Below are 24,042 nucleotides of genomic sequence, written 5' to 3'. Positions count from 1 at the left end.
TGAATCCTAAAAACTACTTGAAAGGTGTTTGAAACTTAAAATATTTTCTTTAAAAAAGCTTTCTGCCATTTTATAAGTACATGTGCGTGTAAAAACACTTGGGTGCAGGGCAAAACTCGCATCCAAATTAAGGAACATTCATTGTCATCGCCATTGCATTCAAAATTTAGCAACATTGTCCATGTCAATTTAGCAGCGACCATCGCAAGTTTATTTGTACTTTGTACAGCAACGAGTGACTTCAACTTCGATGCCCGATGAACTACGAAGATGCTGAATTTCAAATGAACACTCCCGCCCATGTTCAATCGCTAACATTCTACCAGAAAAAATCGAATGGTCGGTGTGTTCAAAGTATGGATTACAACTCGTTATAATTTCAAAAAAAAATGATGCTCACTACAAAATGTAGATACAAGCCTCATTCATCTTCCTGGCTGCGCAACCTGGCCAACTTGTTCGTAACAACAACGTCAAGCTGGGCGGCTCTCTCAACAATTTCTTTCCTCTTCCTTGTGGACACATTGTGTGCAATCTCGGCGCAGTAGGTCCTGATTAAGATGAGGTGAAAAGAAAAAACAATACAAATTAGAAATGTTATGTGAAAACAAAATCGGAAACTAAAGAGGCACAAAACAAAGGTCTTCAGTATACCTATTGTGCATCATCAGCAGTTCGAGCTCCTTGACGTTGTGCACAACAAACTTCTTGAAATGATTGGGAAGATAATGACGGGTCTTCTTGTCTGACCCATAACCAATGTTGGGCATGAGAACACATCCCTTGAACTTCCTTCTAACACGAGAATCAATACCCTTTGGTCTTCTCCAGCTGGGCTGTCAAATAAAAAGTCGATGAACATGATTAGTCACAGTAACTTACACCACGGCAATAAAAATAGCCGACTAATAAACAATGTAGCACAAAGTAAATGTTTGCAGGGTTAAAGTAACAGAAAGCTGTTGAGAATCAAAGCTAACTGTGTCGCAAAGACCTGTAAACTTCTATGTACGCCCTGTTAAACGAAATGTCCAGCCACAGATAATAAATCTGGACATCAGATACCATGGGCAAACAACTTCAAAAAGATACAACAGCAATACATATTCACACAGACGACCACATATTAGACACAACAGGAGCAAGAAATCACAAATGAGAAGGAATTAATCGTTCAAACTGCAATCTCAGTCGAAAGATGGTGATTTTAACTTACTAATCACAGAATATCATTAACGTTAAACATTTGCATCACAGATTGCAGATTTACTTCCAAAAAGATACAATTGAAAAGTTATTAATCCTAAGCAAACAAAATAAATTACTGAAATGGTAGACAAAAGTGGGAACGCAACGTAGATCAGATGGTAGTGCATGTAAGTATTCATCATTCAAATTGCAGAATAGATGGGTACAAATCATCACTTCTTGTTGCATATCCCCAAAAATTAAAACCCTTTTGTTCAACAAACAAGTACTCAAAAGAAATAGACAAAACTGAGTGAAAAAGACCGAAAAATTTTCCAAATCTTAGCCACAAATCAACCAATCATACGGTAAAAACCCAGACTTTTATTGCTCTAAAAGATCAGATAGTCGATCACTAATTCACCAAATTGCATCTTAAGATGCAAGTAAGACAGGTGGTAATAGCTATCCTCATATCCATCAAAAACCAAGTTCAAATAACGAAATGGTAAACATTATACCGCTTCGACACCGCGAAAAACCATTGTTCCATATGTTTGGAATGAAATTTTTGAAAACCAATCAAATGGTTATATAAATCCATACAAAAAATGAATTACCCAATTAAATATATGACAGAATGGAATCAGATATAAGTATGTCTATCACCATCTTGCATCCATTGTAAAATGCAAGTAAGACTGGGGCGACAACAGTATCATCATTTTCTCCACAAAAATCGACACTAACACAAAACAAAAATTCAAAAAAAAAAAATTTTAAAAAATGGGGACGAAAGATATTGGTATTATACCTTGACGGAGGCCTTGCGGTCGCTCTGGGGCCTCTTGAAGTGCTTGACCCGCTTCTTCACGATCGACTTCTTCAGCAACGGCACCGCCATTTTCACTTAACTCCTGCAAATCCAAACAACAGATTAAAATTGTATTAGCTAAACCCTAATCGATTCATATGAGAAATATACAAAACAGATCTGAAACCCTACACGAGAGCGAGGGAGAGAGAGAGGAGAGAGAGGCTTACAGTGTGTAGGGTTTTGCTGAGCTGCCGAGCTGCGGATTGACACTGGGGACGTTGGTTTTATAAGCGAAGAGCGGAAGCTATTAGGGTTGCTAGGGTTTTGTGATATGGGAGGTGGACTAAAATTTGGTCTGTTTGGCTAATGGGTTTAACATAACCCTGGTTAAATGATCTGGGTTTGAAAACTGGGTCTGCGCCTTCTGCTATGTCAAAATGACTGAAAGCGTTTTTTGAAAAATTGATTTAAGTTTCCAAAACACTTTTAAGTGTTGTCTAAGGGCTCGTTTAAATATACTTTTAAAATAGCTGAGAGTACTTTTAAACTAGCTGAGAGTACTTTTAAGTGCTCTTTCATGAAACACTTTAAATGATTTTTTATGATTTATTTGCATTTTTACTAAGAATTGGTTTAAAAAATATTTTCACCAAAAAGACTTTCAGTCATTTTAAAAGCACATCCAAACAAGCTCTAAATGAGAATTTTAAAACTTATAAGTAAATATATATTTATTCACATAAACATGACCGTAGCCAAATTAACACGAGGATTACGGGCTTGATTTATATTTATAATTTTCTATCTGTGCTAATAACGCCCTTATATTTTCTTAATTAATTGATTTTCCAATAAAAATTAATTAATTGTTTAATTTTTTTTTTTTAAATAAAGTGAACGGGCTTGTAAGGCCACAGTTCTACACACAATTGGTATGGCCCAATGGGCCGTCATTTATTTGCTTTTATGATTTTGGGCTTCATCTCTTATGAGAGTTTGTGTCTGTAAGGATTTAACTTCGCTCCTCAAGAATTCAATAGCAGTTGCTACTTCCACGCAATTCCGACTGGACACATGTCCGAGTTTTGATTAAAAAAATCAAAACTGGACGGGAATGAGTGTAAGCAGCAGCTGCTGTTGAATTTGCAGCAGCCAAATCCAATTCTTAGATCAATGTCTCACAAGCAAAAATTTTTTAGTGTGTCAGAAACACGACCTAGTACCGTAAGTATCATAACATAAGTGGTTGGATATTTTAAAAAAAAATCACACTTGTGTATAAAAACTTGTTTCTGGCATACCGAAAAATGAATGCTTGTAAGGGGAGTTGCATTTTTTTTTTATCTCTTTTGTGTCTATACATAGCGAATATCAACAATTAATTTTAATATCTTACCGCCGTTTGATACTATTTCGTTTTCAATTTTATCTTTTTATTTCCACTTTCTTTTTTTCAAATTTATAATTCAAAATTAGAAACTGAAAATTCACATCATTATAGCATATAAGCAGATGATTTTCACACCCAATTTAATTTTCACATGCATGTCTTTTATGTATCATTAAATTTAATAAATTAAATGAAATTAACGGGCAATGTTAAATAAAAGTGTGTGAAAGACTAAAGACGAGAACCGAATTGACATGGAGAATGGAGTATTTTCCTTTTAAGTGCCCTATGTTATGGATGCTTCCAAGTACATAGAAGCAAAATATATCCCTCGTCCAAGCAAGAAGTACGTGTGAACTGGCGGGGGTGACGGGGGAGATGGATCAGGCCACGGTGGCCGTGCGATGATGCAATAGGCGACAAAAGCTTCCCTCACCCCACACGCATGTGTGCGCCCCAACCCAACTTTGTACGTCGATGTCGAGGAAGGTGTCGACAAGGAGTTGAGAACAGTCGGTCATCACTTGAAACTTGAATAGGACCCATTCTCCCGACACGGGAGATTTTTCGGAATGTTAGAAGTACGGTTCATTACGCTAAATAGTAATATAATTAGTTGAAAATTTTAAAATAAAAGATTTCAATAATTGTATTATGTCACTTACCGTCTTGTATTTTTTTCTGCACACAAAAATATTTTGTCCCCCAACACTTAGTACTTTGCAACTTGCGTACATGAAGTAATTTTTGACATGAATCGAAAGGGAACCGGATTCCCTTCGGATCCAGAGGAATTGAGCTCAATGATCAAATGATCTAGGCCATTGAAATTTGATCCAACAGTTATAAACATAGGGCCCTCTAAAAGTTTTAATAATTGTAGCCGTTTGATCAAATTTTAATGGCACGGATCATTTGATCTCCGGCTTAGTTCCTTTGGGTCCGGAGAAGATCCAGTTCCTTTTCATGGCACCACTTGAGAGAGACGAAGAAAATAAGAGATGACTATTGGTTTTAGGTTGTGCTATTTACACTTTTTTTTTTTACCTCCCACACATTTTTATTAATTTTTGTTTTTTGATTTTCTTTATTTTATTCGACGCTTCGCACCACTGGTATACTACTTAAGATTCAATTCAAAAGGCCCTACTTAGTTTCGCAAGCCTTTATCATTGTCAGTTAACTAAGTGGGATCGAGGTTTCCAGGTTAGGCTCTAGCTGGATGATCACTGGAGAAGTTGCCCGTGATTTGAACCAGTAGATTTGTTTCATACGAAAATAAAAATCTTCATAAATGGGATAGTTCATATGAGGGCCGGAAATTGAGAAAATTGTGTGAGCATTACAAATAGATGTGTGTATAACACCATCTTTATTTTAATCTTTATTTTAGCCAAAGTGACATTAAAGAAATGATATGAGATAATACAATACAATTACTAATGCAACCTAGGAAAAATGTGCTTTGTTTTCTTTGAGGGAACCTACCAACCAATGTTATTTAAAATAGCTATTTATGCCGTCTGGGCTTCACCTTGTGTACCGTAATAACGTTTATAAAATGCTTACTTTTTTGAAATGGATAAGCTACGAATCGAAGAAGACAGAAGGAATAGGATCCTTTCCGGATTCTCGGATTCGGATGATCAATTAATCGTGTCTGTTTATTGTATATCGTACGGTTAGAAATCATTTTTAAATTTTCATTTAAAATTGAATATAAATAGTATTTAAAGAAAACTGGTTGCACGATGTACGATAAACGAACACGATTGATTAATCTCCGGATCCCCACAAAGAGGATTCGGAAAGGATCCTTGTCCGACACGAAGGGAGAGCGTGAAATGAAAATGAGATCAGTTACTTTTTATAATCAATACTAGCATATGGTCACACACAAAGTGTGAGAAAATATTTTATTTTTGTTTTTGAAATAGAATGAGAGAGGAAGATAGTGATAGAGAATGTGGGGGTATGAAGTTTTTATTTTATATTTTATTTTTAATTAGAGATATGTTATAATTACATGTGGGTGATGTTTTGAAAAAAAAGCCAGTAAAATTTGGTTTTGTAAAATTACATTTATGCCCCATATTTATTATTCATGTTATGTTTTATTCGATGCTTCGCACCACTGGTAGACTACTTAAGATTCAATTCAAAAGACCCTACTTAGTTTCGCAAGCCTTTATCATTGTCAGTCAACTAAGTGGGATCAAGGTTTCCAGGTTAGTATTTAGCTGGATGATCATTGGAGAAGTTACCCATGATTTGAACCAGCAGATCTGTTTCATACGAAAATAAAAATCTTCATAATTGGGATAGCTAATCTGAGGGCTAGAAATTGAAAGAATTGTGTGAGCAGTACAAATAGATAGGTGGATAATATCATCCTTATTTTAATCTTTATTTCAACCAAAGTGACATTAAAGAAATGATACGAGATAATACACTTACTAATGCAACCTAGGAATGATGTGCTTTGTTTTCTTTGAGGGAACATACCAACCAATGTTATTTAAAATAGCTATTTATGGCGTATGGGCCTCAACCTTGTGTACTGTAATAACGTTTATAATATGCTTACTTTTTTGAAATGGATAAGCTACGAATCGAAGAAGACACAGAGGGAATAGGATCCTTTCCGGATGCTCTTTGTAGGGATTCGGATGATCAATTAATCGTGTTCGTTCATTGTATATCGTGTGGTTATAAATCATTTTAAAAAATTTATTTAAAATTGAATATGAATAGTATTTAAAGAAAACTGTCACACGATATACGATAAACAGACACGATTGATTAATCTCTGGATCCCCACAAAGAAGATTCGGAAAGGATCCTTGTCCAACATGAAGGGATAGTGTGAAATGAAAATGAGATCAGTTACTTTTTATAATCAATACTAGCATATGGTCACACATAAAGTGTGTGAGAAAATTTTTTATTTTTGTTTTTGAAATAGAATGAGAGAGGAATATAGTGATAGAGAATGTGGGGGGTGTGAAGTTTTTTTTATTTTATTTTATTTTTAATTAGAGATATGTTATGATTGCATGTAGGTAAGGCTTTGAAAAAAAAAACAGTAAAATTTGATTTTTTGAAATTACATTTCTGCTCCATATTTATTATTCATGTTATGTTTTAATTAGAGGATTAAACTGGTAATTTCATATGATTTTAGTTGACAATGAGTGTTTTATTAATTAGTAGAGATAATTTTTTTTGTTTTCAAGTGTTGAATTACAAATTGAAGAGTCACATGCTTTTTTTTTGTCGAATGAGTCACATACTTCTTGTAAACGCTATTGACCAAAATAAAAGATCAAACAAATAAATCATCCGAGAAAAGTTATCTTAAGATTGTGAATTACAAATAGATGAGAAAGATAAATACAAATAGTGTAGGTCATGATGATGGCTACGGCAAAATTAAGGTCACATGAAATTTTGGTGTCGTAGCGACCAAAACTTGTGTAACAACAAGCAACATTTTCCATACAAGGCTGGAGTCGTGAACCACCCACAAAACATACGTACCAAGTAAATTCACATGCTCTGCATCAGTGCCCATTCGAACATGGACAATTTTAAGTTTTCACCTTGTCACCTATTTGGGGAACCCTAAACACATCATAGGTTGTCTGTTGCGTGAATTCGAGATTCGGAACATAAATGTTTCATCATACAAAAAAAATTAGGAAACTGTCCAAGCAAAAGGGGAAGGATTAGGAGAACGAATGGGGCTCTATCAAACCCTAATTAATTTATGCTTGGATTGCAAGTAAGTGCACGATCGCTTTCTTTGTGTTCATCTTGGAACTAAAGAGTCTCTTTAGGCTTTGAGTCAAGAGACATCATGGGAAAATTGAAAGTTAACTTTTACTAAATACGTATCCTTTTAAGGGAAGTTTCCTTTTAAAACCATCAAACGTGTGTACTCAAAACTCATGCAGCCATGATTTGCTCAACTTATTGTTTTGACAAAACAAATTGTGTGCTTTTTAAGAAATTAAAGTTGCATAAACCCTAGAAGGAAACATGTTATTTTCTTTTTAGTCTGCAAAATTAAAAATGAAATCAAACTATTCTAATTAGTATTTTCCATTGTGTGATTGTGTAAATTTTAAGTAGAGATAAAGTAGAAATCCTTTGGAATCTATAAAATCTTTCTTATTTGACTTTGTATTATTTAGAGAGCAAGCTATTCTCTTCACCTTATTGTAAATAAAGGCACAAGGCATTCAAATCGTAGAATTCCTCAAGCCTTTCTTCATCTCTCAGTCGCACCCTCTCTCTTTCTCTCTCTAGATTTTAGGTCACGACACAAACAATGATTTTTTTTATAAGAAAACCGAAAATTACAACGAAAGCGCCACTTGAGAAAACAAAAACGAAAAACAGTCCCAACGGCAAAGTAACCGAGATTGCGCAATAAGAGACAACAACTAACAAGCAGCATCAAGAACTTTGTCCAACCACCGTAAAAACATCAGCAACAAATTTCGCCTCGCAATAATAAACTCCATTCTCTTTTAGGTCATGCATAAATTAGATTTTTGTTCATGAAACATGGTGAGAAACTAATTTGAGTCTGAAGAGTTTAGATTGGGATGACACTATTCATACGCTCATTTTTATCATTCATACACATTTCTCAACTTCCGACCATCAAGTCCAATAAATTGAAGAACATCAATAAACAAAAAAAAAATATTTAAAAAGATGCATGGAAGGTAAAAAAACTGGGAATAGCGCTAACCTTAGATTATGGGAAAGTTAGGTATGAGAAGGAATATGTTATGCAAAGCAAAAGGTCCATTAATCATAGTGATTGGATGACAAGTGGAATATTCCTACATTACTTAAAAGTTGAAAACTCTTGCATTTTTCTTTTGAGCGAGCGACCCATTTCCCACTCTTTCTCTCAACAATCAAAGAAAAGAAAGGTGGAACACACGTTTTTATTTCTTACATACATTTTTCAATTTTCAATTGTCAGATCGAATTAATTGAAAATGATTAATAGTAAAAAATTAACAGAATGTGTGAGAAGTAAAAACAGATGTTTGAATAGCACTATCCAAAAATAAAAACGACCAACTTATTTATACGTACATGTTAAATTAATTTAGATATAGTCAAGTCGGTTAGAGCCATATGTTTTTCCTCGACACTTAAATATGAATTTATAATTTATATTAAATTAAAATATTGTTAATAAAAATAAAAAATAAGATTGGGCTGAGAACTCAACTTGATGACTTGAGAATCAATTATAGGATCTCACGTGTAAAGATAAAAGTTTTTTTAATACTAGGACTGTATATATAATAAAAGGTGAAGGATAAGCTAAACTACATATGTGCTGATCATAATATTTTGGTATCGAATTCGCTATTTACGATATTCAAACTTTAAAACTACTTGCTTACAGTTAAAGATCAATACCATTATACTAAGTGACAATATATTTTTTTTTTTGGTTTAGCGATAGATGTTAGAATTAGATATTAGATTAGTCACCAACGAAGCGATAGATGTTAGAGTTACACTAAGTGACAATCGTCTTAATTTTTTATTAAGATCTGCAAGCCCTTTTTCACTATTAAAATTTTAATTTAAAATCTAAGGATATCATGATGACATGGCTGATTATTATCCACTTTTCATCTTTTTCTTTATTCATAATTAATAAATTTACCTTCCTCATTGATCAACAAAATTAAAGATTCCCAAAACTTTAGTATGACAATCATGCCATAATACGGTGGATAAGCATCAAACCAAATAGTAATTTTCCCTCTTTTGTTTTTTTCTGCTTTTTATTTTTGTTTCAATTTAAAACAAAATTAAATTAATCAATAAAAAAAGGATTAATGTTGTTGGATTACCAAAAAATCAATTTAAATACCTCTTGAAAGTTGAAACCAACCACCCCCTTTCCTCACAACCCAAAATCCAGACCCAAACCCATTCTCCCTCTCTCAATCATTCTCTGCAACTTTTTTTTTTTTCCCCTTTTATAATCCAATCATCATCACTCTCCCTCTCTCTCTCTCTCTCTACAATTTCCAGTTGGTTTTTAGAGAGAGAAAGTGGCGGCAGCAGTGGGGAAGGAAGAAAGACTGCTCCTTTCTCTCTGATCGTCTCTGCACCTCGAAGCTCTAGGGTTTGGCCTTGCGTCTGTAGCTGTTCAGGTAGTTTTTAATCCAAAATTTGATTGTAATTTTGTTTCTTTTTATCTGGTTAGTTTGATCAAATGGGTTTCTTGGACTTGCATAACTTGTGTATAATATTGCTTCAATCATTTCTTGGGTTCCTTTTTAAATTTTGAGTAGTTGGGTTTTGCTGGAAACTGTCTAAAATTTGACCAAATTGCATAAATGGTATTTTTATGCCTACTTGGCTAAATAGTTCATACCCAAAAAGGAGCAGAGAACTCCACACGAAGAACTTGGGAGCTTAGACTGATATGCATTTCTGAGATTTTATTTTATTTTTGAATCTTTTTAAACCTTTAACGTAGTCTATAAAAGTATGGGTCTTTGATGCCATATAAATTGCTGTTTATATCTATGGGTTTAAGCCGGGAGCGTTTATGTCGAGATGTTTTTGATATCTTGAACCTGGCAATCATAGTGCTTAGATGGAAGTTGTTTTTTTTCTGTTGCCAATTCTATACACTTGGTGTTAAGGGGGTAAACTACAGTTCGGCTTAAATGGAAAGGTCTCCTGGATTTTTTAGGAATAGGATTTAAAATATATTTAATTCTTGCACCTTTCTCCATAAATGGGGTAAGGCTAGCCGACATGCACCTCTCCCAGACCCTGCGTAAAGCGGGAGCCTTGTGCACTGGGTACGACGACCTTTGTGTGACCTTAAGAAATTTACTATTTTGCTTAAAATGGGAGAAAGATTTGATATTTATACATACAATATATCATATTTTTCTTACTCTTACTTTTGTTAACTATAAGCAGGATCCGGATGCAATGAATCAGTCTTTGAACTTTTCATCTTCTGGTAATTTTTCTAAATCATATATTGTATTAGGTATGGACTATATGCAGTTCGTGTCCTGATTGACATGTCTGTTAACTTGTCTTGTAGGCGCAACCGAGGTTCCAATGGGAGGATGGGGCATTTTATCTGGATCTGGTGCCCACAATGCCTCCAGTGATGCTACCCTCTTTTCAAGTTCATTACCTGTTCTTCCACATCCAAAGTGTACGTGTGAGCTATTGTATCATGATTTTCAGAATTCACATTTAGTAGGGAATGCCTCATGTATTTTTGCATTTCGTGCAGTGAACGTGAATGGTACTGAGCAAGGCTGTCAATCTATTGATGATCTTTCGCCTGGCTTAAATAAACTCCACCAAAATTTGGAGGGTAACGATCCGCTTGAAGATATTGAAACTCATGCGATTGGAAGCTTGCTTCCTGGCGATGAGGAGGTGCTATTAGCTGGCATAGCAGATGATCTTGACCTCAGTGGGTTGCCTGGTTCACTGGAAGACTTGGAAGATTATGATCTCTTTGGTAGTGGAGGCGGCATGGAATTGGAAAGTGATGCACAGGAGAGCCTGAGAATTGGCATGTCAAAAGTAAGTTTAGCTGACGGTACTACTGGGAACGGGATGGCTCAATTTGCCCTTCCAAATGGCGTGGGAGCTGTTGCTGGAGAACATCCATATGGAGAGCATCCTTCCAGAACATTGTTTGTGCGAAATATCAATAGTAATGTCGAGGATTCAGAACTAAGGACACTTTTTGAGGTAATTTAATTAAGGCAAAGCTCCTTGTTTTCGTACCAGTAATACCCATATCCTTTGTTCGGATTTCTAATCCCCTCTCCAGATATTGTAATGGATTATATTGCTCGCCCAATTGAGCATAAGATGCACATCCTGATTTTAAACTGCAAATAAAAGCAACATATTAATTTGTTTTTTAATGATCTTAAGTAAACACTTTCTGGCACGTTCTTCCGTGTATAAAAGGATAGTAGTACCCATCACTCATCTTTTTTTTTTCATTGCATTTCTATTGATTTGGTTCCATTTCAGTTATTCTGCTTAATGACTATAGCCACCAGTTTTTATTTTTCATATTGGATGTATAAGTTCTTTACCTTTTGTGCTGCTTGTGCGTATCATATATTTGGACAGGTTTCGCCTCTCACTCATAGGGCATTGTGCATTTGAATCTCAGAACACAGTTGTTTAAATAATAAATGTGATGCAACATCTGGCGCTGTTCATTTTGGACAACCCAGCTTTTAATTTGTGTTTTTATCAATCTCTTTTGTAGCAATACGGGGATATTAGAACGCTGTACACTGCATGTAAACATAGGGGATTTGTGATGATATCATATTATGATATTCGTGCTGCTCGAACTGCTATGCGCACATTACAAAACAAGCCTCTGCGGCGGAGGAAGCTTGATATTCACTTCTCAATTCCAAAGGTCAAAACAACTTTCTAGTACTGAGTTAATTGTTCTTTGACGCTCATTTTAAATATGTAAAAATAAATAAATTACAATATTTGCATTCTTTCTCATGCAACATCAGGATAATCCATCAGAGAAGGATATTAATCAAGGAACTTTGGTAGTTTTCAATTTGGATCCATCAGTTTCAAATGAAGACCTCCGTCATATATTTGGGGCTTATGGCGAGGTGAAAGAGGTGATGATTGTATCTTGCTTCACCCCCTCTATTTCTTGCTTTGTGTTTATTAACTTTTGAAAGTATGAGGCGGTTAACATTTCTTTCTGGTGTTCATTGTACAAAGCAGATAAGGGAAACACCACACAAGAGGCATCATAAATTTATTGAGTTTTATGATGTTAGAGCTGCAGAAGCAGCCCTTAAGTCGTTAAATAGGAGTGACATAGCTGGTAAACGCATAAAGCTTGAACCCAGTCGACCTGGTGGAGCTCGTCGAAAGTAAGTAGACAATATAAATGTTTTGATTTCTTGTTTTGTGATTATTAATGGTGGTGTTGTTTCTTTTCGGTTTCTTGAATTTTGGTTTGTTTAATTGTGTTTGAAGTTTGATCCAACTGTTGGTGTCTTTAATTGATTGTATTCTCTACCTTTTAGCTTGATGCTGCAACTGAATCAAGACCCTGAACAAGATGAATCTCAGAGTTATCGACATCCAGTGGGTTCCCCGATAACAATCTCTCCACCGGGTAACTTCTCGTTTGAGATTAATTTTAAACTGGTGAACATATAATGGCTTCAACAAATAAATATTTTCTGGTATTGCATTTTTCTTACAAAATGAGGTCAATTCAACATTCTTGACAGGTAACTGGGCACAGTTTAACAACCCAATGGAACATAGTCCTGTGCACAGTATTAGTAAATCTCCTGGTTTCGGGACTATGAGTCCAACAAACAGCAACCATTTGCCTGGATTAGCGTCAATTCTGCATCCCCAGATATCAAACAATGTGAAGGTTGCACCCATTGGCAATAACCATGGAAGGGGGAGTCATGTTGATCATATATTTTCCAGTACAAACTCAGACCACGGATCTGCATTTCAACAATCACACTCATTTCCAGAGAACTCAACCCATTTCCAAGGAGCCATGCCCTCGTTCAATCCTTCAACCTCAAGTGGATCTCATGTGGAAACTTTATCAGGCCCGCAATTTCTTTGGGGGAGTCCAACTCCTTATTCAGAAAACACCAACTCTTCAGCTTGGCATCAACAATCAGTGGGACATCAACTTACATCCAATGGGAAGGGCCATGCCTTTCCATTCTCAGGTCATAATGGCCCTTTGCTCAGCTCTTCCCATCATCACCATCATCATCATCATGTTGGATCTGCCCCATCTGGTGTTCCTTTAGACAGGCGCTTTAATTACTTCCCAGAGTCACCAGAAACATCTTTTTTGGGTCCTGCTGCCTATGGAGGCATGAGTTTGGGACCCAGTCGTGGAAATTTTATGTTTAATGTGGGTGCTCGTCCTTCTAGAAATGGTGGCATATCCTTACCAGGAAACATGTCTGAAGGTAGCTTTAAAATGGTGGGCTCACCGAAGCTTAGCCCTGTGTTTTTAGGTAATGGCCCATACGCAGGACTGCCACCTACAAGCATAGATGGTTTGATTGAGCGTGGGAGGAGCAGACGAATGGAGAATAATGGGACCCAGATTGATAGCAAGAAACAGTTTCAGCTTGATTTGGATAAGATTCTCTCCGGGGAAGATAATCGAACAACATTAATGATAAAAAATATTCCAAACAAGTAAGACTGACTTTTATAATAATTTCTTATATTTATCATATTTGACGGCCGTTATCATGTTTTTCATATTCTTCTTGTCTATTAGGTACACCTCGAAAATGTTACTTGCTGCAATAGATGAAAATCACGGGGGTACTTTTGATTTTCTCTATCTGCCAATTGATTTTAAGGTACTTTTTGGTTAAATGTTTTGACACTTTTTCTTCGATAATATTTATATTCCCCTACAATTCTCCCTTGAGTGATATTACTCTTATGTGCAGAACAAATGCAATGTGGGCTATGCATTTATCAATATGCTGTCTCCTTCACACATCATCCCATTTTATGAGGTGCTTATTCCTTTTTCTTTTTGGTCCTTCGTTGTTTTGGATTTTACGTTAAATTCTTTGTGTTATTTATACATCATTGTATTCATTGAACGGTGAGATGCGTACTGTCAATTTGAGCCTTCTCTTTTAGAAACTGAAATGGTACCGGCATGGTATAAAAAGGAGCAGGATATGTTGTTAATATACGCTTCTTTCTAATACGACAGGCATTTAATGGAAAGAAGTGGGAGAAGTTCAATAGTGAGAAAGTTGCCTCCTTGGCTTATGCTCGAATCCAAGGGAAGGCGGCTCTTGTGGCCCACTTTCAAAACTCAAGCCTAATGAATGAAGACAAACGTTGTCGCCCAATACTCTTTCACTCAGAAGGTTCTGAGGCTGGTGATCAGGTAGTACAGGACACACTTCATGAAACTTCTAATGACTAATGTGCTTTCATTTCTTCAGTTATCTGCTTTATGAAACTAGAGTTGTTTTGATGTTCCATACATTTGAAAACATATTTGATCTGATCTTGTGCATTTCTTCTGTGTAGATCATCCACGAACATCTTCCTTCCAACAATTTGAACATCCAGATCAGTCAGGAAAAAGAGTCGGACTCTGATTCGTCAGGAAGCCCAGACCGTGGCTTTGACGAGAAGCCAGATAAGAGTTAAACAGTGTATTAAAGAAGATGTCACGGCCGAATTTGGTGGTGGCCGTGGCTTCCAACCATCATATACATTGTCAAGTATACAAAAGTAGGAGTCTTTGAAGGATGCGATGCAGAGCTTCTTTTGTTTATTAGTATCTTCTAGAGAGTTTGACGTGAAACACCCAGCAGCGTTTTGTTTCATCTGCAGTTAGCGGCCAGATAAGAGAGCGATAAACGCTTGTCGGCGAATCCAATTCTCCCAGCTGCCGTATGCGTTTGTCGTCAGTTGTGCAGGTTCTGATATTTTGAGCTCATTTTTGTTGTGTGACTTTTGGGGTGTGGACTAGTAGTCTGCAAATATGATGTTCATATAGGGATGTGAGTAAATGTGTTTTGAGGGAGGGATGGTTATTTGACTTGGGGTACAAAATTGTATAGTGGTGGAAAAGCATGCTTCTTTTTGGCGGAATCAATTTGTTGGGAGTTGTTGAGATGTGTATTTTGAATCTTGAAACGGGAAGCGAAGTGATTTTTACGCACCCTTTTGTTTCCTATGCACATCGATGCATATTTTTAACTTTTGGATTGAACAAATCATGCGGACAAAAATAATCAGGGGGTGTGTAGAAGGTGAATTTGAGTGCGTGCAAATCGTTTTCCAAGATGGAACAAGATCAACTTCTGCAGATGTGCGTTATACTAGTTGATCAGGGCATTGCACTCGACCCCTTGCACCTGAGTTCGAATCCCGTCTTCAAAACTCCAATTAATTTTCCACATGAAATAGAACAAGTGCACTCAAATATCACTTGAAGATTTGTATTTACACATAATACATGATATTATTGATTGATTTATTCATTTTGTTTTCAACATGGTTGGTAAAATACAATGATTAGTAGGAGGAGACTCAATAAACACATATTCTCTGATGAAATTCAAGTCGTGCTCATATCAGCTTCAGACACAGGCAGCCTCTGCCTCTCTTTCTTCATCTGAAGTTCGATGTCAACGAGAAAGTAACATTTATTGTGCTCTCTAACATACTGCACCTTACCATTCATTCTATTCAGAAGTTTCCGCGACAGATTTAGCCCGAACCCTTCTTGTGTCGTCCATCTGTTTCCACCCTCGAACATATCCTGGATGAGCACCGCCGGAAGGCCTTGGCCGGGGTGTGTCATTCTACATCCACAAAGAGATGAAAAAATAGGGTTTATGGCTTTAAAGCATCGGTTATAACCTTTAATCGAGGACAAGTAGAACTGATGCCAAATTTGGTAGTTGTGCGTAGTAGAACTTAGAATCTAGCTAGGTTTGAGGTACCTGATCTGGAGACGGATATAATTGTTGTTGTCCTGTATTAACTTCGGACCAGGTGAAATTTTGATTTCGACCCATCCATTTGGGGAAGGTGCATGACTCACTACATTGAGCAAGAAATCTGACAAAACCAACTGAAGCCGGATTTGATCGCCTTGCAAAGATAGTGATTTGATCTCTTCTGGAATCTCATGAAGGAGCTGCAAGTTCTTTTCCCTCAGTGAGAGCATTGATTGGCAAATGATGACATCCAAAACATTTCCCAACATAAATTCTTCCATGTTCAGCTTTGCGCTACTGCATTAACCCGAATAAGATCCAAAGCGTTGTCACACAAATTCATCAGTTAGTATAGAAACGAAAAGCTACAAATAAAGTTACAACATTTAACTTATGCAAATCATGAACCAACTAAGAATACTCACCCTTCGGCTACGCTTCTCACATCCATATCCTCGATGATCGCCATGATTTGTCTTTCACATGCATCGCTAGTGTCAAGAAATTGCTTCTGATTTTCTGAAATAGTTGTACTTTCAAGGAGTCTGTGGGTAAACCGAATGCCATTTAAAGGATTTTTCATCTCTTGCCGCATGTATGTTAATTGCTTAAGTTTCGAAAAGTATTCTGTATCCTCTTGTCTGTGTCCTTCCAAGGCCGGCTGCATGTCACGCAAAAAAATTTGCAAGAAACAAAAACAACCGATTATATTCCCACCTGCATCAGTCCTCTTGCTAGCAGTTAAGAGCACCTCAACAAAATTACCCTTTCTATCAAAAAACCCGAATGGAAACTTTTCAATCTCTGTACCACTGATTCCTTGGTACAACATAATCATAAACTTAGTCAGCGTATATTGACCTTTCAGTTGACAGAAACCTCCAAAGATTTCCCCAATAAGCGTTTTACCAATAACGTCTTCTCGAGTCCAACCAGTCAGCGTTTCCATGGCTGCATTCCATTCTGAGCAACATGCTTTCTCATCAGATGCAAATATCGGTGGAATCAAGGGGTTAAGACTCTGTATGATGGCCTTGTAATCCCCTTGCAAGCGGATGAATTTATCCATAACTACCTTTTCACAAGTAATATCCTGACCCACGAAGCATACACCGACAACATCCTTTGCACGACTCCTACTCATGCAAGTGTTGGCCACAATATAGACAACCGACTTATGTTGTGGAAGCCCAAAATTTCTCAATTTTAACTCAATGTTCTTGTCCTCCTCACCTGGATAGTATAGAAGTTAACAACGAGCATACCATTTGGGAAAATTATTAAGACTCGTGCGAGAGAACACAAAGCATTAAAATTTCAACACTAAATTCCATTTGAGTTACTTTAAAATCCTCAACGATGGTACTTCATAACTGCAATAAAAGATTTACCTTGTAACGCTCTACGTAAAAGATTTTCAACCGCTTCACGCGAGTCCTCATAAACAATTTCGTCAACAAGGGACTTGCCCATAGCTTCGCTATCTTGTAGTCCTGTCAACTCAGCTATTTTTGCATTCCATCCATTGATGAGACCATCCGAATCAACCCCAAAAATCGGAACTGAAGCTGTCTCGATCAATTTAACCATTTCACATGCCGCGGAACTGAGTTCATCTATCTCCTGCAACTGCATCTCAGCATCACTCTGTTGTACTGCCTTTGAACCAGTTTCCTCGATATCCTGAAACGAGTCTCTCATTATGAGCTGTAAAGAGTGGATGGCATTAATCTCAGAGATCTCCCAAGGCAAACTTCTACTTTTTACTATTTCAATAAAAGCTTTAAATGATGATCTCGGGTGCATCTTTCCACCGTCATCCTTATCCTCTGGATGATGCTTGGCTCCTCCCCAGTTGACTTGCTCTGCCGTGTGCGACCTGAACCAAAACAAGAAATCTTTTGAGCTGACTCTTGCGATAGCCATACCACAAACTGCATTACCCAGTAAAGGTGCACCAGGGTAACCAACTTCCGCCAAACTATCAGTACTCAGACCTGTGGAATCCCCATGATTTTTTAGCAGCCACTCTGCTATATCTTTAACCTGTGATTCGGTTGGAGTTACCCCCATCAACCAACATGTCCCGCCATAGTAAAATGCAGCTCCGTCACACTTCACGAGATCCATTATACTCGGAGATTGGGTCACAATACCAGATGGGGAGTCCCGGAGGAGCATGTCACAAAGCAAGGTTTGTGTTCTGAGAATCTTTTTCTCAGCCAACTGCGAAGCCAATTGAAGCTCCATGCAGATTTGCAGCCCAAATGCCTGCATAAGAAACTGACAAGCATAGCGAAGAGGGAAAGGGACATAGCGGGGGGAAGTGTGGTGGCACACCACCAACCCCCAAAGCTTTGTTGAATCATTACCATTGATGATAACCGCCATCACCAGTGAGGCAATCGAGCCCATATTCGCCATGTACTGTCTGTGGCAACCATGTGGAGACCGGAGGGTTGAATTGACCAAGCACAAAGGCTGCTTTAGTTCTTCACTTTGAATGACTTTAACCGGATTCACATTGCAATCACAGATCATACGCACGCGATTCTGCTTGAACAAGAAACGGGCAGCTTGGGGGATATCCGTGGCAGGATAATGCAAACCCAAATAAGACTCCAAATCCGACCTTCTGATTTCAGACACAACCTCACCGTGATCATCGTCATGGAACTTATAAACCATAACTCTGTCATATCCAGTAAGCTTCTGAACATCCTCCACAACAGTATCACACAACACGCCAATGTCCCCTCCAGGGAGAGACTGAAGCCTAGAAATTGCGCGAACCGCGAGTTTCTGAGACTGCACAGCTCCTGCAAGTGACAATGCAGGATCACCAGACCTAGCAGGCTCCAAATCAATCACAATCCCCACATCAATTCTATGCAAAATAGCATAAAATGGCTTCTGGGTGCTCCTAGAATACACCCAAACCGGGTTTAACAGCGAAATCTCCCTCGAAGCAGCAGCTTTCGCCAAAGAAGCCGCGGAAGAAGGAGTAAACAGAGTTCTACAGTCAATTCCAATCAAACCCCTTAACTCATTTGACCCGAAAACACTACCCGATTTATCCAGACCCAGCAATTCAAAGCAATTCTCACTAAAACCGATAATTCGAAAAGTGGGTTCTTTAATTGCAAGCATACAGCCAAAGGATTGGACGAGAGAACCCCTTTGGATTCTCGAAAGGTAGGCAACGATTTGCTCCTCGGGAACAGAATCCGGAGGAAAAAGCACTGACCTTGTGTAGTGGAAGGGCGTACCGGAGACGGCAGACTGCTCGTACTCGGCCAAGAGGTTGGCGTCCTCTCTGTAGTGAGCGATTGACCTATCGGGTTTGGCGGCCGCGGGGGTGGGTTTCATGTTGCTTGTGGCGGAGGAGGAGGAGAATGCGGCGGCGCGTGTTCTGTCACTGCTTTTGCCAAGCTCCATTTGGAGCGCTTGTCGGAAGAAGGACAAGGAGAAGGAGGAGAAGGAGGAGAAGTGATTTTAAAGGGAAGTGATTTTCGTATGGAGATTGAAAAAGCAGGAGGGTCGTAAGTGGCATGGCAATTTCTGTACTTGGTGCTTCTGTAGACTGTAGTTGTACTTCTGCTTGGAACCTACACATATCTACTTTCTCTGTCATCGTTTTCGCGGTTTGGAATTATCCCCTCGATTAAGCCCCAGTTTGGGGCTGAGGTGATTTAAAAAAAAGGTCTTATGAGAAAAAGTTGGGAGTGTTTTTGGTGTTTGGTAAACTTAAAAAAAATGGCTTATTTTGGAAGCTGCTGTGAGAATAAGCTGAAATCAAAGGAAAAAGCTGAAGCTGCAATTTGTAGCTTTGGAAAACTGGCTTTTTTCAAAGCACACAGAACTACAGTGCTCCTTTAATGAAAAGATCCACTATCAGATTGCTTTTTTTTCCAAAAGCACTTTTACAAAAAAGTTTACCAAACACTCTGCTGATTTATTTCACAGCCGCTTATTCTCACAGCACAGCCGCTTATTCTCACAGCAGCCTTTTTTCAAAGCACAGCAATATCAAACCAGCCCTAAGCGTATCTGGTTAATGGTCCGAATCATATGTTTTCCGGCTCAACAGTCCACTTCTTCTCTCTCTCTCTCTCTCTCTCTCATCCTGCATTTTCCGCCATGCAAATTGCACGACGCGTCACCACATGTGAATATAAATAAATAATAATTTTTAAAAAGAAGAGAGAGAAAAGAACTATAAAAATGAAAATGAAGAGTTATTTTTCTTTCCTAATATAAAAAATTCGGAATGTAGAATGAGATTTTTGAAATGTTAATAACAGTTCCCAAAGGAAAATTCAGTTTTCTTTCAAGTAACAGTAAACTTTGGGATTCCATAGTTTATTCATCTACTTACTTGTAAAGTATTTTATATAAAATTTATAACTTGTTTAATCTCTTAATTTTTATTTGAAAAAAATTATTCCAAAGAAAAAAAGTTCAAACATTCAAATATTTCAAATAAATCAAACTGAGTAGGTATCAAGTAACATATTAATTGAAGAATTGTAGGTACTAAAGTAGCATATTCATAGATAATTGTTGATTTATTTGATGCAACTTAAATGACTAAATGATATTCGATTCGAATAATAATTAAGAAATTAAACGTTTCAAACAGAAAAACATTTTAGAGTGAAGATTCGTATTTTCAGTGTTGTGGTCAGATTGTTCTACTTCTACCAAAAAAATTTCTCTAATGGCACAAGACATGATAGAAATAGAAAGAAAAATATTGGGAAAGTGACATAAAGTGACGAACCGAATTTCTAGGAATAGTATTCACCACAAATAATAAATTTTTGTGTATTGACATGCATGCATGGACAACCACAACCTCCAACAAGTCACTTCGAACTAGTACTTTCACAACAGATAAACCCAAGTGGGTGGGGAACTTCTCTCCGCGGTGGGAGTATCTTTCTCCTCGTGAGATCCGCCGGTGTGCGTGCAAGATCTTTCCATTCGTCCTTCTTCATTTAGGGTGAGTGGGTTTTCCCTTTGCTTCGCCAATTTCCTTTAGAGCAAGTCCACTCATGGACATTGCTCAGGGTACAGGGGAGAGGAAAGGGTCCGAGGTCCGGTGGACAGTGCTCCAGCCATGGAGAGCCCGAGTGAGGGTGGGAGGTCGATGGTCGGGAGGGGTAGGGAATCGAAGGGCCTGCAGCCTGAGGGCCAAGCCTTATTTAATTTTTTTTGTGCCAGGCGCGTGCCCCTTACTCGCGAGTGGGAGCGTGTCGCCTGACCGGAAATCAGGCGCCAGGGCCCGCGTGAGCAGAGATGCCCAGTGATCGATGAGAAGCCACATGGCTTCTCACGGTCCGTTCGATCCTAAAAGGTTTAAATACCAGCCGTCCGATGCAAGGGTAATAAAAAGAAAAAATAGTTTTAAAATTAAAAAAAGTTACCGTTGTGACACGTGGCACAATCTGGAGTGTTAGAATTCAAATTTTTTTAAATCCAACGGCAGAGATTAATTATTTGAATAAAAATTTAAAAAAAATGTAAAAAATTCTGAAAAAATTTGTAAAAAATTCTTTTTACTTTTCTATAAATACCACTTCTTCTCTATTTACCTTACACCACAATAACACGTGGCGCAACGAGAACGATTTAAAAATTCTTATCCGAAATTACAAATAATTTTATTTTGTATTATTTAAACAAACAAAAAAAACTAATATTTTATTGCCTATTGCTAGGAGGGAGGGCTCCAAGGGTGGAGATGCAAATGGCAATTTACTGTTCATGAATGGCAGTTACTACTTATTAAAGGCAGTTACTGTTCAATATGGCGGAGTGAATAGTGGATTGCCAGGGGGAGGGCTCCATGGGTGGAGTTGCTCTTATTGAGCTTTTTGGGGCTGGTTGTGTTTGTTCTCCTCCGTGATGTTTTTGAATTTTTGGAGTTTCTTTTTTGGAGGTGTTGTGGGTTTTGTGATTGCTATTTAGGGTTGTCTTTTTGGTCTGGTTGTAGCTGCTTCTAATTGCTCTTGTATCTGTTTGGGGTTGCTCTTTGTGACCTTAGTTCTCGAGCCTCACTCGTTGCGGCGTGTTTCTAGCTGTCACACCTTGTTTTTTAGGGGTTTTTTTGTGGTCTTCAGTGGTTCGAAAGTTATTTATTACCCTGAGCTGGTCAGAGTGGCTGTTCTCTATTTATTGCCCTAGTTTCTGTATTGAGGATTCCTTTAATCCTCACCTACCCGTAAGGGCTAGGAGTGGGGAGGGAGTAAGCTGTGGGAGTTGATTTTCTGTCTGTTTATAGGTTGGTGTGGCTGATTCATTTGGACAATGGTAAGCCTTAGAAGTAAATTGTATGGAAAAAGAAATAGGTGGAGGATAATTACTCATTCCTTCCAGCTCTATTTGGGGGTAACTCACAGATACGTCATACTACCTTCATTTATAGTAATCTTACTTGCCATGGCTTGGCAAAAGGAATTACTTGTTGGGAACAAACAGTACAACAACTTCTCAAACCAATTACAAAGTTGTGATCTCGAAGGTGTTCTGTCTGCTTACGGAGAGCGAGGAAAAAAGAAAGTGCAACAAGTTAGACTGAAGATGGAAAACAGAGGTATAGAGGAGCTGGTGATACAACTGGAGCAGTCCATGGACCTCTTGATTATGGAGTCGGGAGTTAAACTGGTAGGTAAGGTATTGACAAGCAAGGTGGTTAACATATGGGGAGTTGGGAATATCATCAAAGCGGCCTGGAATGAGTATGGAGGGGTCGAAATTAAATGGGTCAAGGAAAATATTTTTACGATATCAGTTAAGGATGAAAGTATGGCATCCAAACTGCTAGAACAAGCTTCATGGGCAGCGATGAAAAAGATCTTTTCAATCAAGAAATGGCCTTCGGATCTTGCATTGGAGGAAATAGTGTTAGAAAATGTTCCTTTCTGGGTTCAGATCCGTGGAGTCCCAATGTGCTTTGTGTCTCTACAAAACATCAAACGGCTAACTAAAGAGGTTGGGGAGTTTATAGCAATAGAGGACCCAGGTAAAGCTGGAGGTTTTCTACGTGTTAGACTTAGTATTGACACAAATAGACCTCTTTTCAATGGTTGTTGGCTTCGGAGGGATCAGAATAGAGAAACATGGGTGGAGTTTCGTTTTGAAAAGCTTCAAGATTTTTGCTACCGTTATGGGCGGATAGGTCATGTCAATACTGAATGCACTTTTGAGGTGACGCATGGAAGGACAGCTGGGTATGGTGAATAGACTAAGGCATCGCCAGTTAGACAGATTGTGGAGAGTGTGAGGCATCTCAGCATTGGAATGGGGGAACAACGAAAGGCTGGTATGGTGAGGTCTCAGCCAATTACCTCGGCTTCAAATAGGGGGAAGGAAGTTCTACACAGATCGAAGAGACACTCAACATGCCAAGGAACAAAGAACAAATGGTGTCGACAAAAGCACGAGGTTGTAAGAAATGGCATAGAGTTCAATAATCGCTGATGCCGAATGATCAAGTTCAATGGAGTGATAATCAAGAAGAGGGGGAGTTAGTGGTAATTGAATCTCCAGTTGATCTTCCTATAATTGCTAGGTAGCAGGTTGAAGGAAGAGAGGCGATGACCTCGGGCCTGGAGTTCATGGAGGGGGCCTGAAACGAGGAATGGGAATACAGTGGGAGGAGATCAATAAATCGCCATATAAGAAAGGGCGAGGTCCTGAAAGCGGAGAGGTGAGCCATCGAAACCTTGCTGGAATATGGAGGGAAATGAATATTAATGTAAACTGTTTTATGATAGAAAGAACTATATTTGCTGCAAATGAGAATTTATCTGAGGCAAGGGCTACTCGGCAGAGAGGGGAGATACAGAGAGAAGTTATGGAAGTTGGAAGGGATGACAATGAGAATAGGGGTGGTGGCGGCTAGCTCTCAATAGCCGCAGGTCAGTCATGAGTTATCTGTTCTGGAACTGTCGTGGCCTTAGGTCGGACACGACAGTTCGAGCTCTTCATGGGCTCATAAGGAATAAACGGCCCTCGTTGATCTTCCTCTCTGAAACAAAAATGGTTGATCAGCGAATTGAAGGTGTTTCGAAGGC

The 24,042-nt window shown here is 38.1% G+C and overlaps 4 protein-coding genes and 3 non-coding genes across 7 annotated transcripts; 2 read left to right on the top strand and 5 right to left on the bottom strand.

Annotated features, from left to right (window-relative positions):
* Positions 1-127: 127 nt before the first annotated feature.
* LOC103422348 (large ribosomal subunit protein eL32z) lies at positions 128-2,362 on the bottom strand. The gene is made up of 4 exons (XM_008360398.4): positions 2,233-2,362; positions 2,003-2,105; positions 655-836; positions 128-551 (listed from the first exon to the last, which is right to left on the bottom strand). Exons 2-4 carry the CDS (start codon positions 2,090-2,092, stop codon positions 422-424), a joined length of 402 nt encoding a protein of 133 aa, XP_008358620.1. The 5' UTR covers positions 2,093-2,105; positions 2,233-2,362; the 3' UTR covers positions 128-421.
* Positions 1,181-1,263, bottom strand: LOC114819357 (small nucleolar RNA Z196/R39/R59 family). Its single transcript, XR_003766414.2, has one exon. It is a non-coding gene; the product is annotated as a small nucleolar RNA Z196/R39/R59 family (small nucleolar RNA).
* On the bottom strand, positions 1,355-1,432 carry LOC114819355 (small nucleolar RNA Z195/SNORD33/SNORD32 family). Its single transcript, XR_003766412.1, has one exon. It is a non-coding gene; the product is annotated as a small nucleolar RNA Z195/SNORD33/SNORD32 family (small nucleolar RNA).
* Positions 1,832-1,917, bottom strand: LOC114819374 (small nucleolar RNA U31b). Its single transcript, XR_003766430.1, has one exon. It is a non-coding gene; the product is annotated as a small nucleolar RNA U31b (small nucleolar RNA).
* A 6,805-nt stretch (positions 2,363-9,167) lies between the features above and the next one.
* LOC103422346 (protein MEI2-like 5) lies at positions 9,168-15,177 on the top strand. The gene is made up of 13 exons (XM_008360396.4): positions 9,168-9,595; positions 10,380-10,422; positions 10,510-10,626; positions 10,708-11,177; positions 11,713-11,871; positions 11,978-12,094; positions 12,204-12,355; positions 12,512-12,603; positions 12,722-13,673; positions 13,759-13,843; positions 13,937-14,005; positions 14,212-14,391; positions 14,538-15,177. The coding sequence occupies exons 2-13, from the start codon at positions 10,392-10,394 to the stop codon at positions 14,658-14,660; spliced, it is 2,547 nt and encodes an 848-aa protein (XP_008358618.3). The 5' UTR covers positions 9,168-9,595; positions 10,380-10,391; the 3' UTR covers positions 14,661-15,177.
* Positions 15,178-15,408: 231 nt separating this feature from the next.
* LOC103446223 (phytochrome E-like) lies at positions 15,409-19,643 on the bottom strand. Its single transcript, XM_008385305.4, has 4 exons — positions 17,353-19,643; positions 16,387-17,194; positions 15,965-16,258; positions 15,409-15,823 (listed from the first exon to the last, which is right to left on the bottom strand). The coding sequence occupies exons 1-4, from the start codon at positions 19,397-19,399 to the stop codon at positions 15,577-15,579; spliced, it is 3,396 nt and encodes a 1,131-aa protein (XP_008383527.3). The 5' UTR covers positions 19,400-19,643; the 3' UTR covers positions 15,409-15,576.
* A 2,762-nt stretch (positions 19,644-22,405) lies between these two features.
* Positions 22,406-23,209, top strand: LOC139188707 (uncharacterized). The gene has a single exon (XM_070806390.1). The coding sequence runs from the start codon at positions 22,406-22,408 to the stop codon at positions 23,207-23,209; it is 804 nt and encodes a 267-aa protein (XP_070662491.1).
* Positions 23,210-24,042: the final 833 nt, after the last annotated feature.

Source organism: Malus domestica, chromosome 10, assembly GCF_042453785.1.
Source record: "Malus domestica chromosome 10, GDT2T_hap1".
Lineage (NCBI taxonomy): Eukaryota > Viridiplantae > Streptophyta > Magnoliopsida > Rosales > Rosaceae > Malus > Malus domestica.
The sequence above is the reverse complement of the archived record's forward strand: the minus strand, read 5'-3'. Positions and strand labels throughout refer to the sequence as shown.

Bases quoted from the DNA above. Each gene is read 5' to 3' on its own strand.
- LOC139188707 (XM_070806390.1), top strand. From the start codon at position 22,406: ATGGCTTGGCAAAAGGAATTACTTGTTGGGAACAAACAGTACAACAAC.
- LOC103446223 (XM_008385305.4), bottom strand. From the start codon at position 19,399: ATGGAGCTTGGCAAAAGCAGTGACAGAACACGCGCCGCCGCATTCTCC. The intron at 17,195-17,352 runs GTAAATCTTTTA...TATACTATCCAG, and splicing joins TTTACGTAGAGCGTTACAAG to GTGAGGAGGACAAGAACATT. The intron at 16,259-16,386 runs GTGAGTATTCTT...GGGTTAATGCAG, and splicing joins GTGAGAAGCGTAGCCGAAGG to TAGCGCAAAGCTGAACATGG.
- LOC103422346 (XM_008360396.4), top strand. From the start codon at position 10,392: ATGAATCAGTCTTTGAACTTTTCATCTTCTG. The intron at 10,627-10,707 runs GTACGTGTGAGC...CATTTCGTGCAG, and splicing joins TGTTCTTCCACATCCAAAGT to TGAACGTGAATGGTACTGAG. The intron at 13,674-13,758 runs GTAAGACTGACT...CTTGTCTATTAG, and splicing joins ATAAAAAATATTCCAAACAA to GTACACCTCGAAAATGTTAC.
- LOC103422348 (XM_008360398.4), bottom strand. From the start codon at position 2,092: ATGGCGGTGCCGTTGCTGAAGAAGTCGATCGTGAAGAAGCGGGTCAAG. The intron at 837-2,002 runs GTATAATACCAA...TTTATTTGACAG, and splicing joins ACCGCAAGGCCTCCGTCAAG to CCCAGCTGGAGAAGACCAAA. The intron at 552-654 runs GTATACTGAAGA...CATCTTAATCAG, and splicing joins CTGCTGATGATGCACAATAG to GACCTACTGCGCCGAGATTG.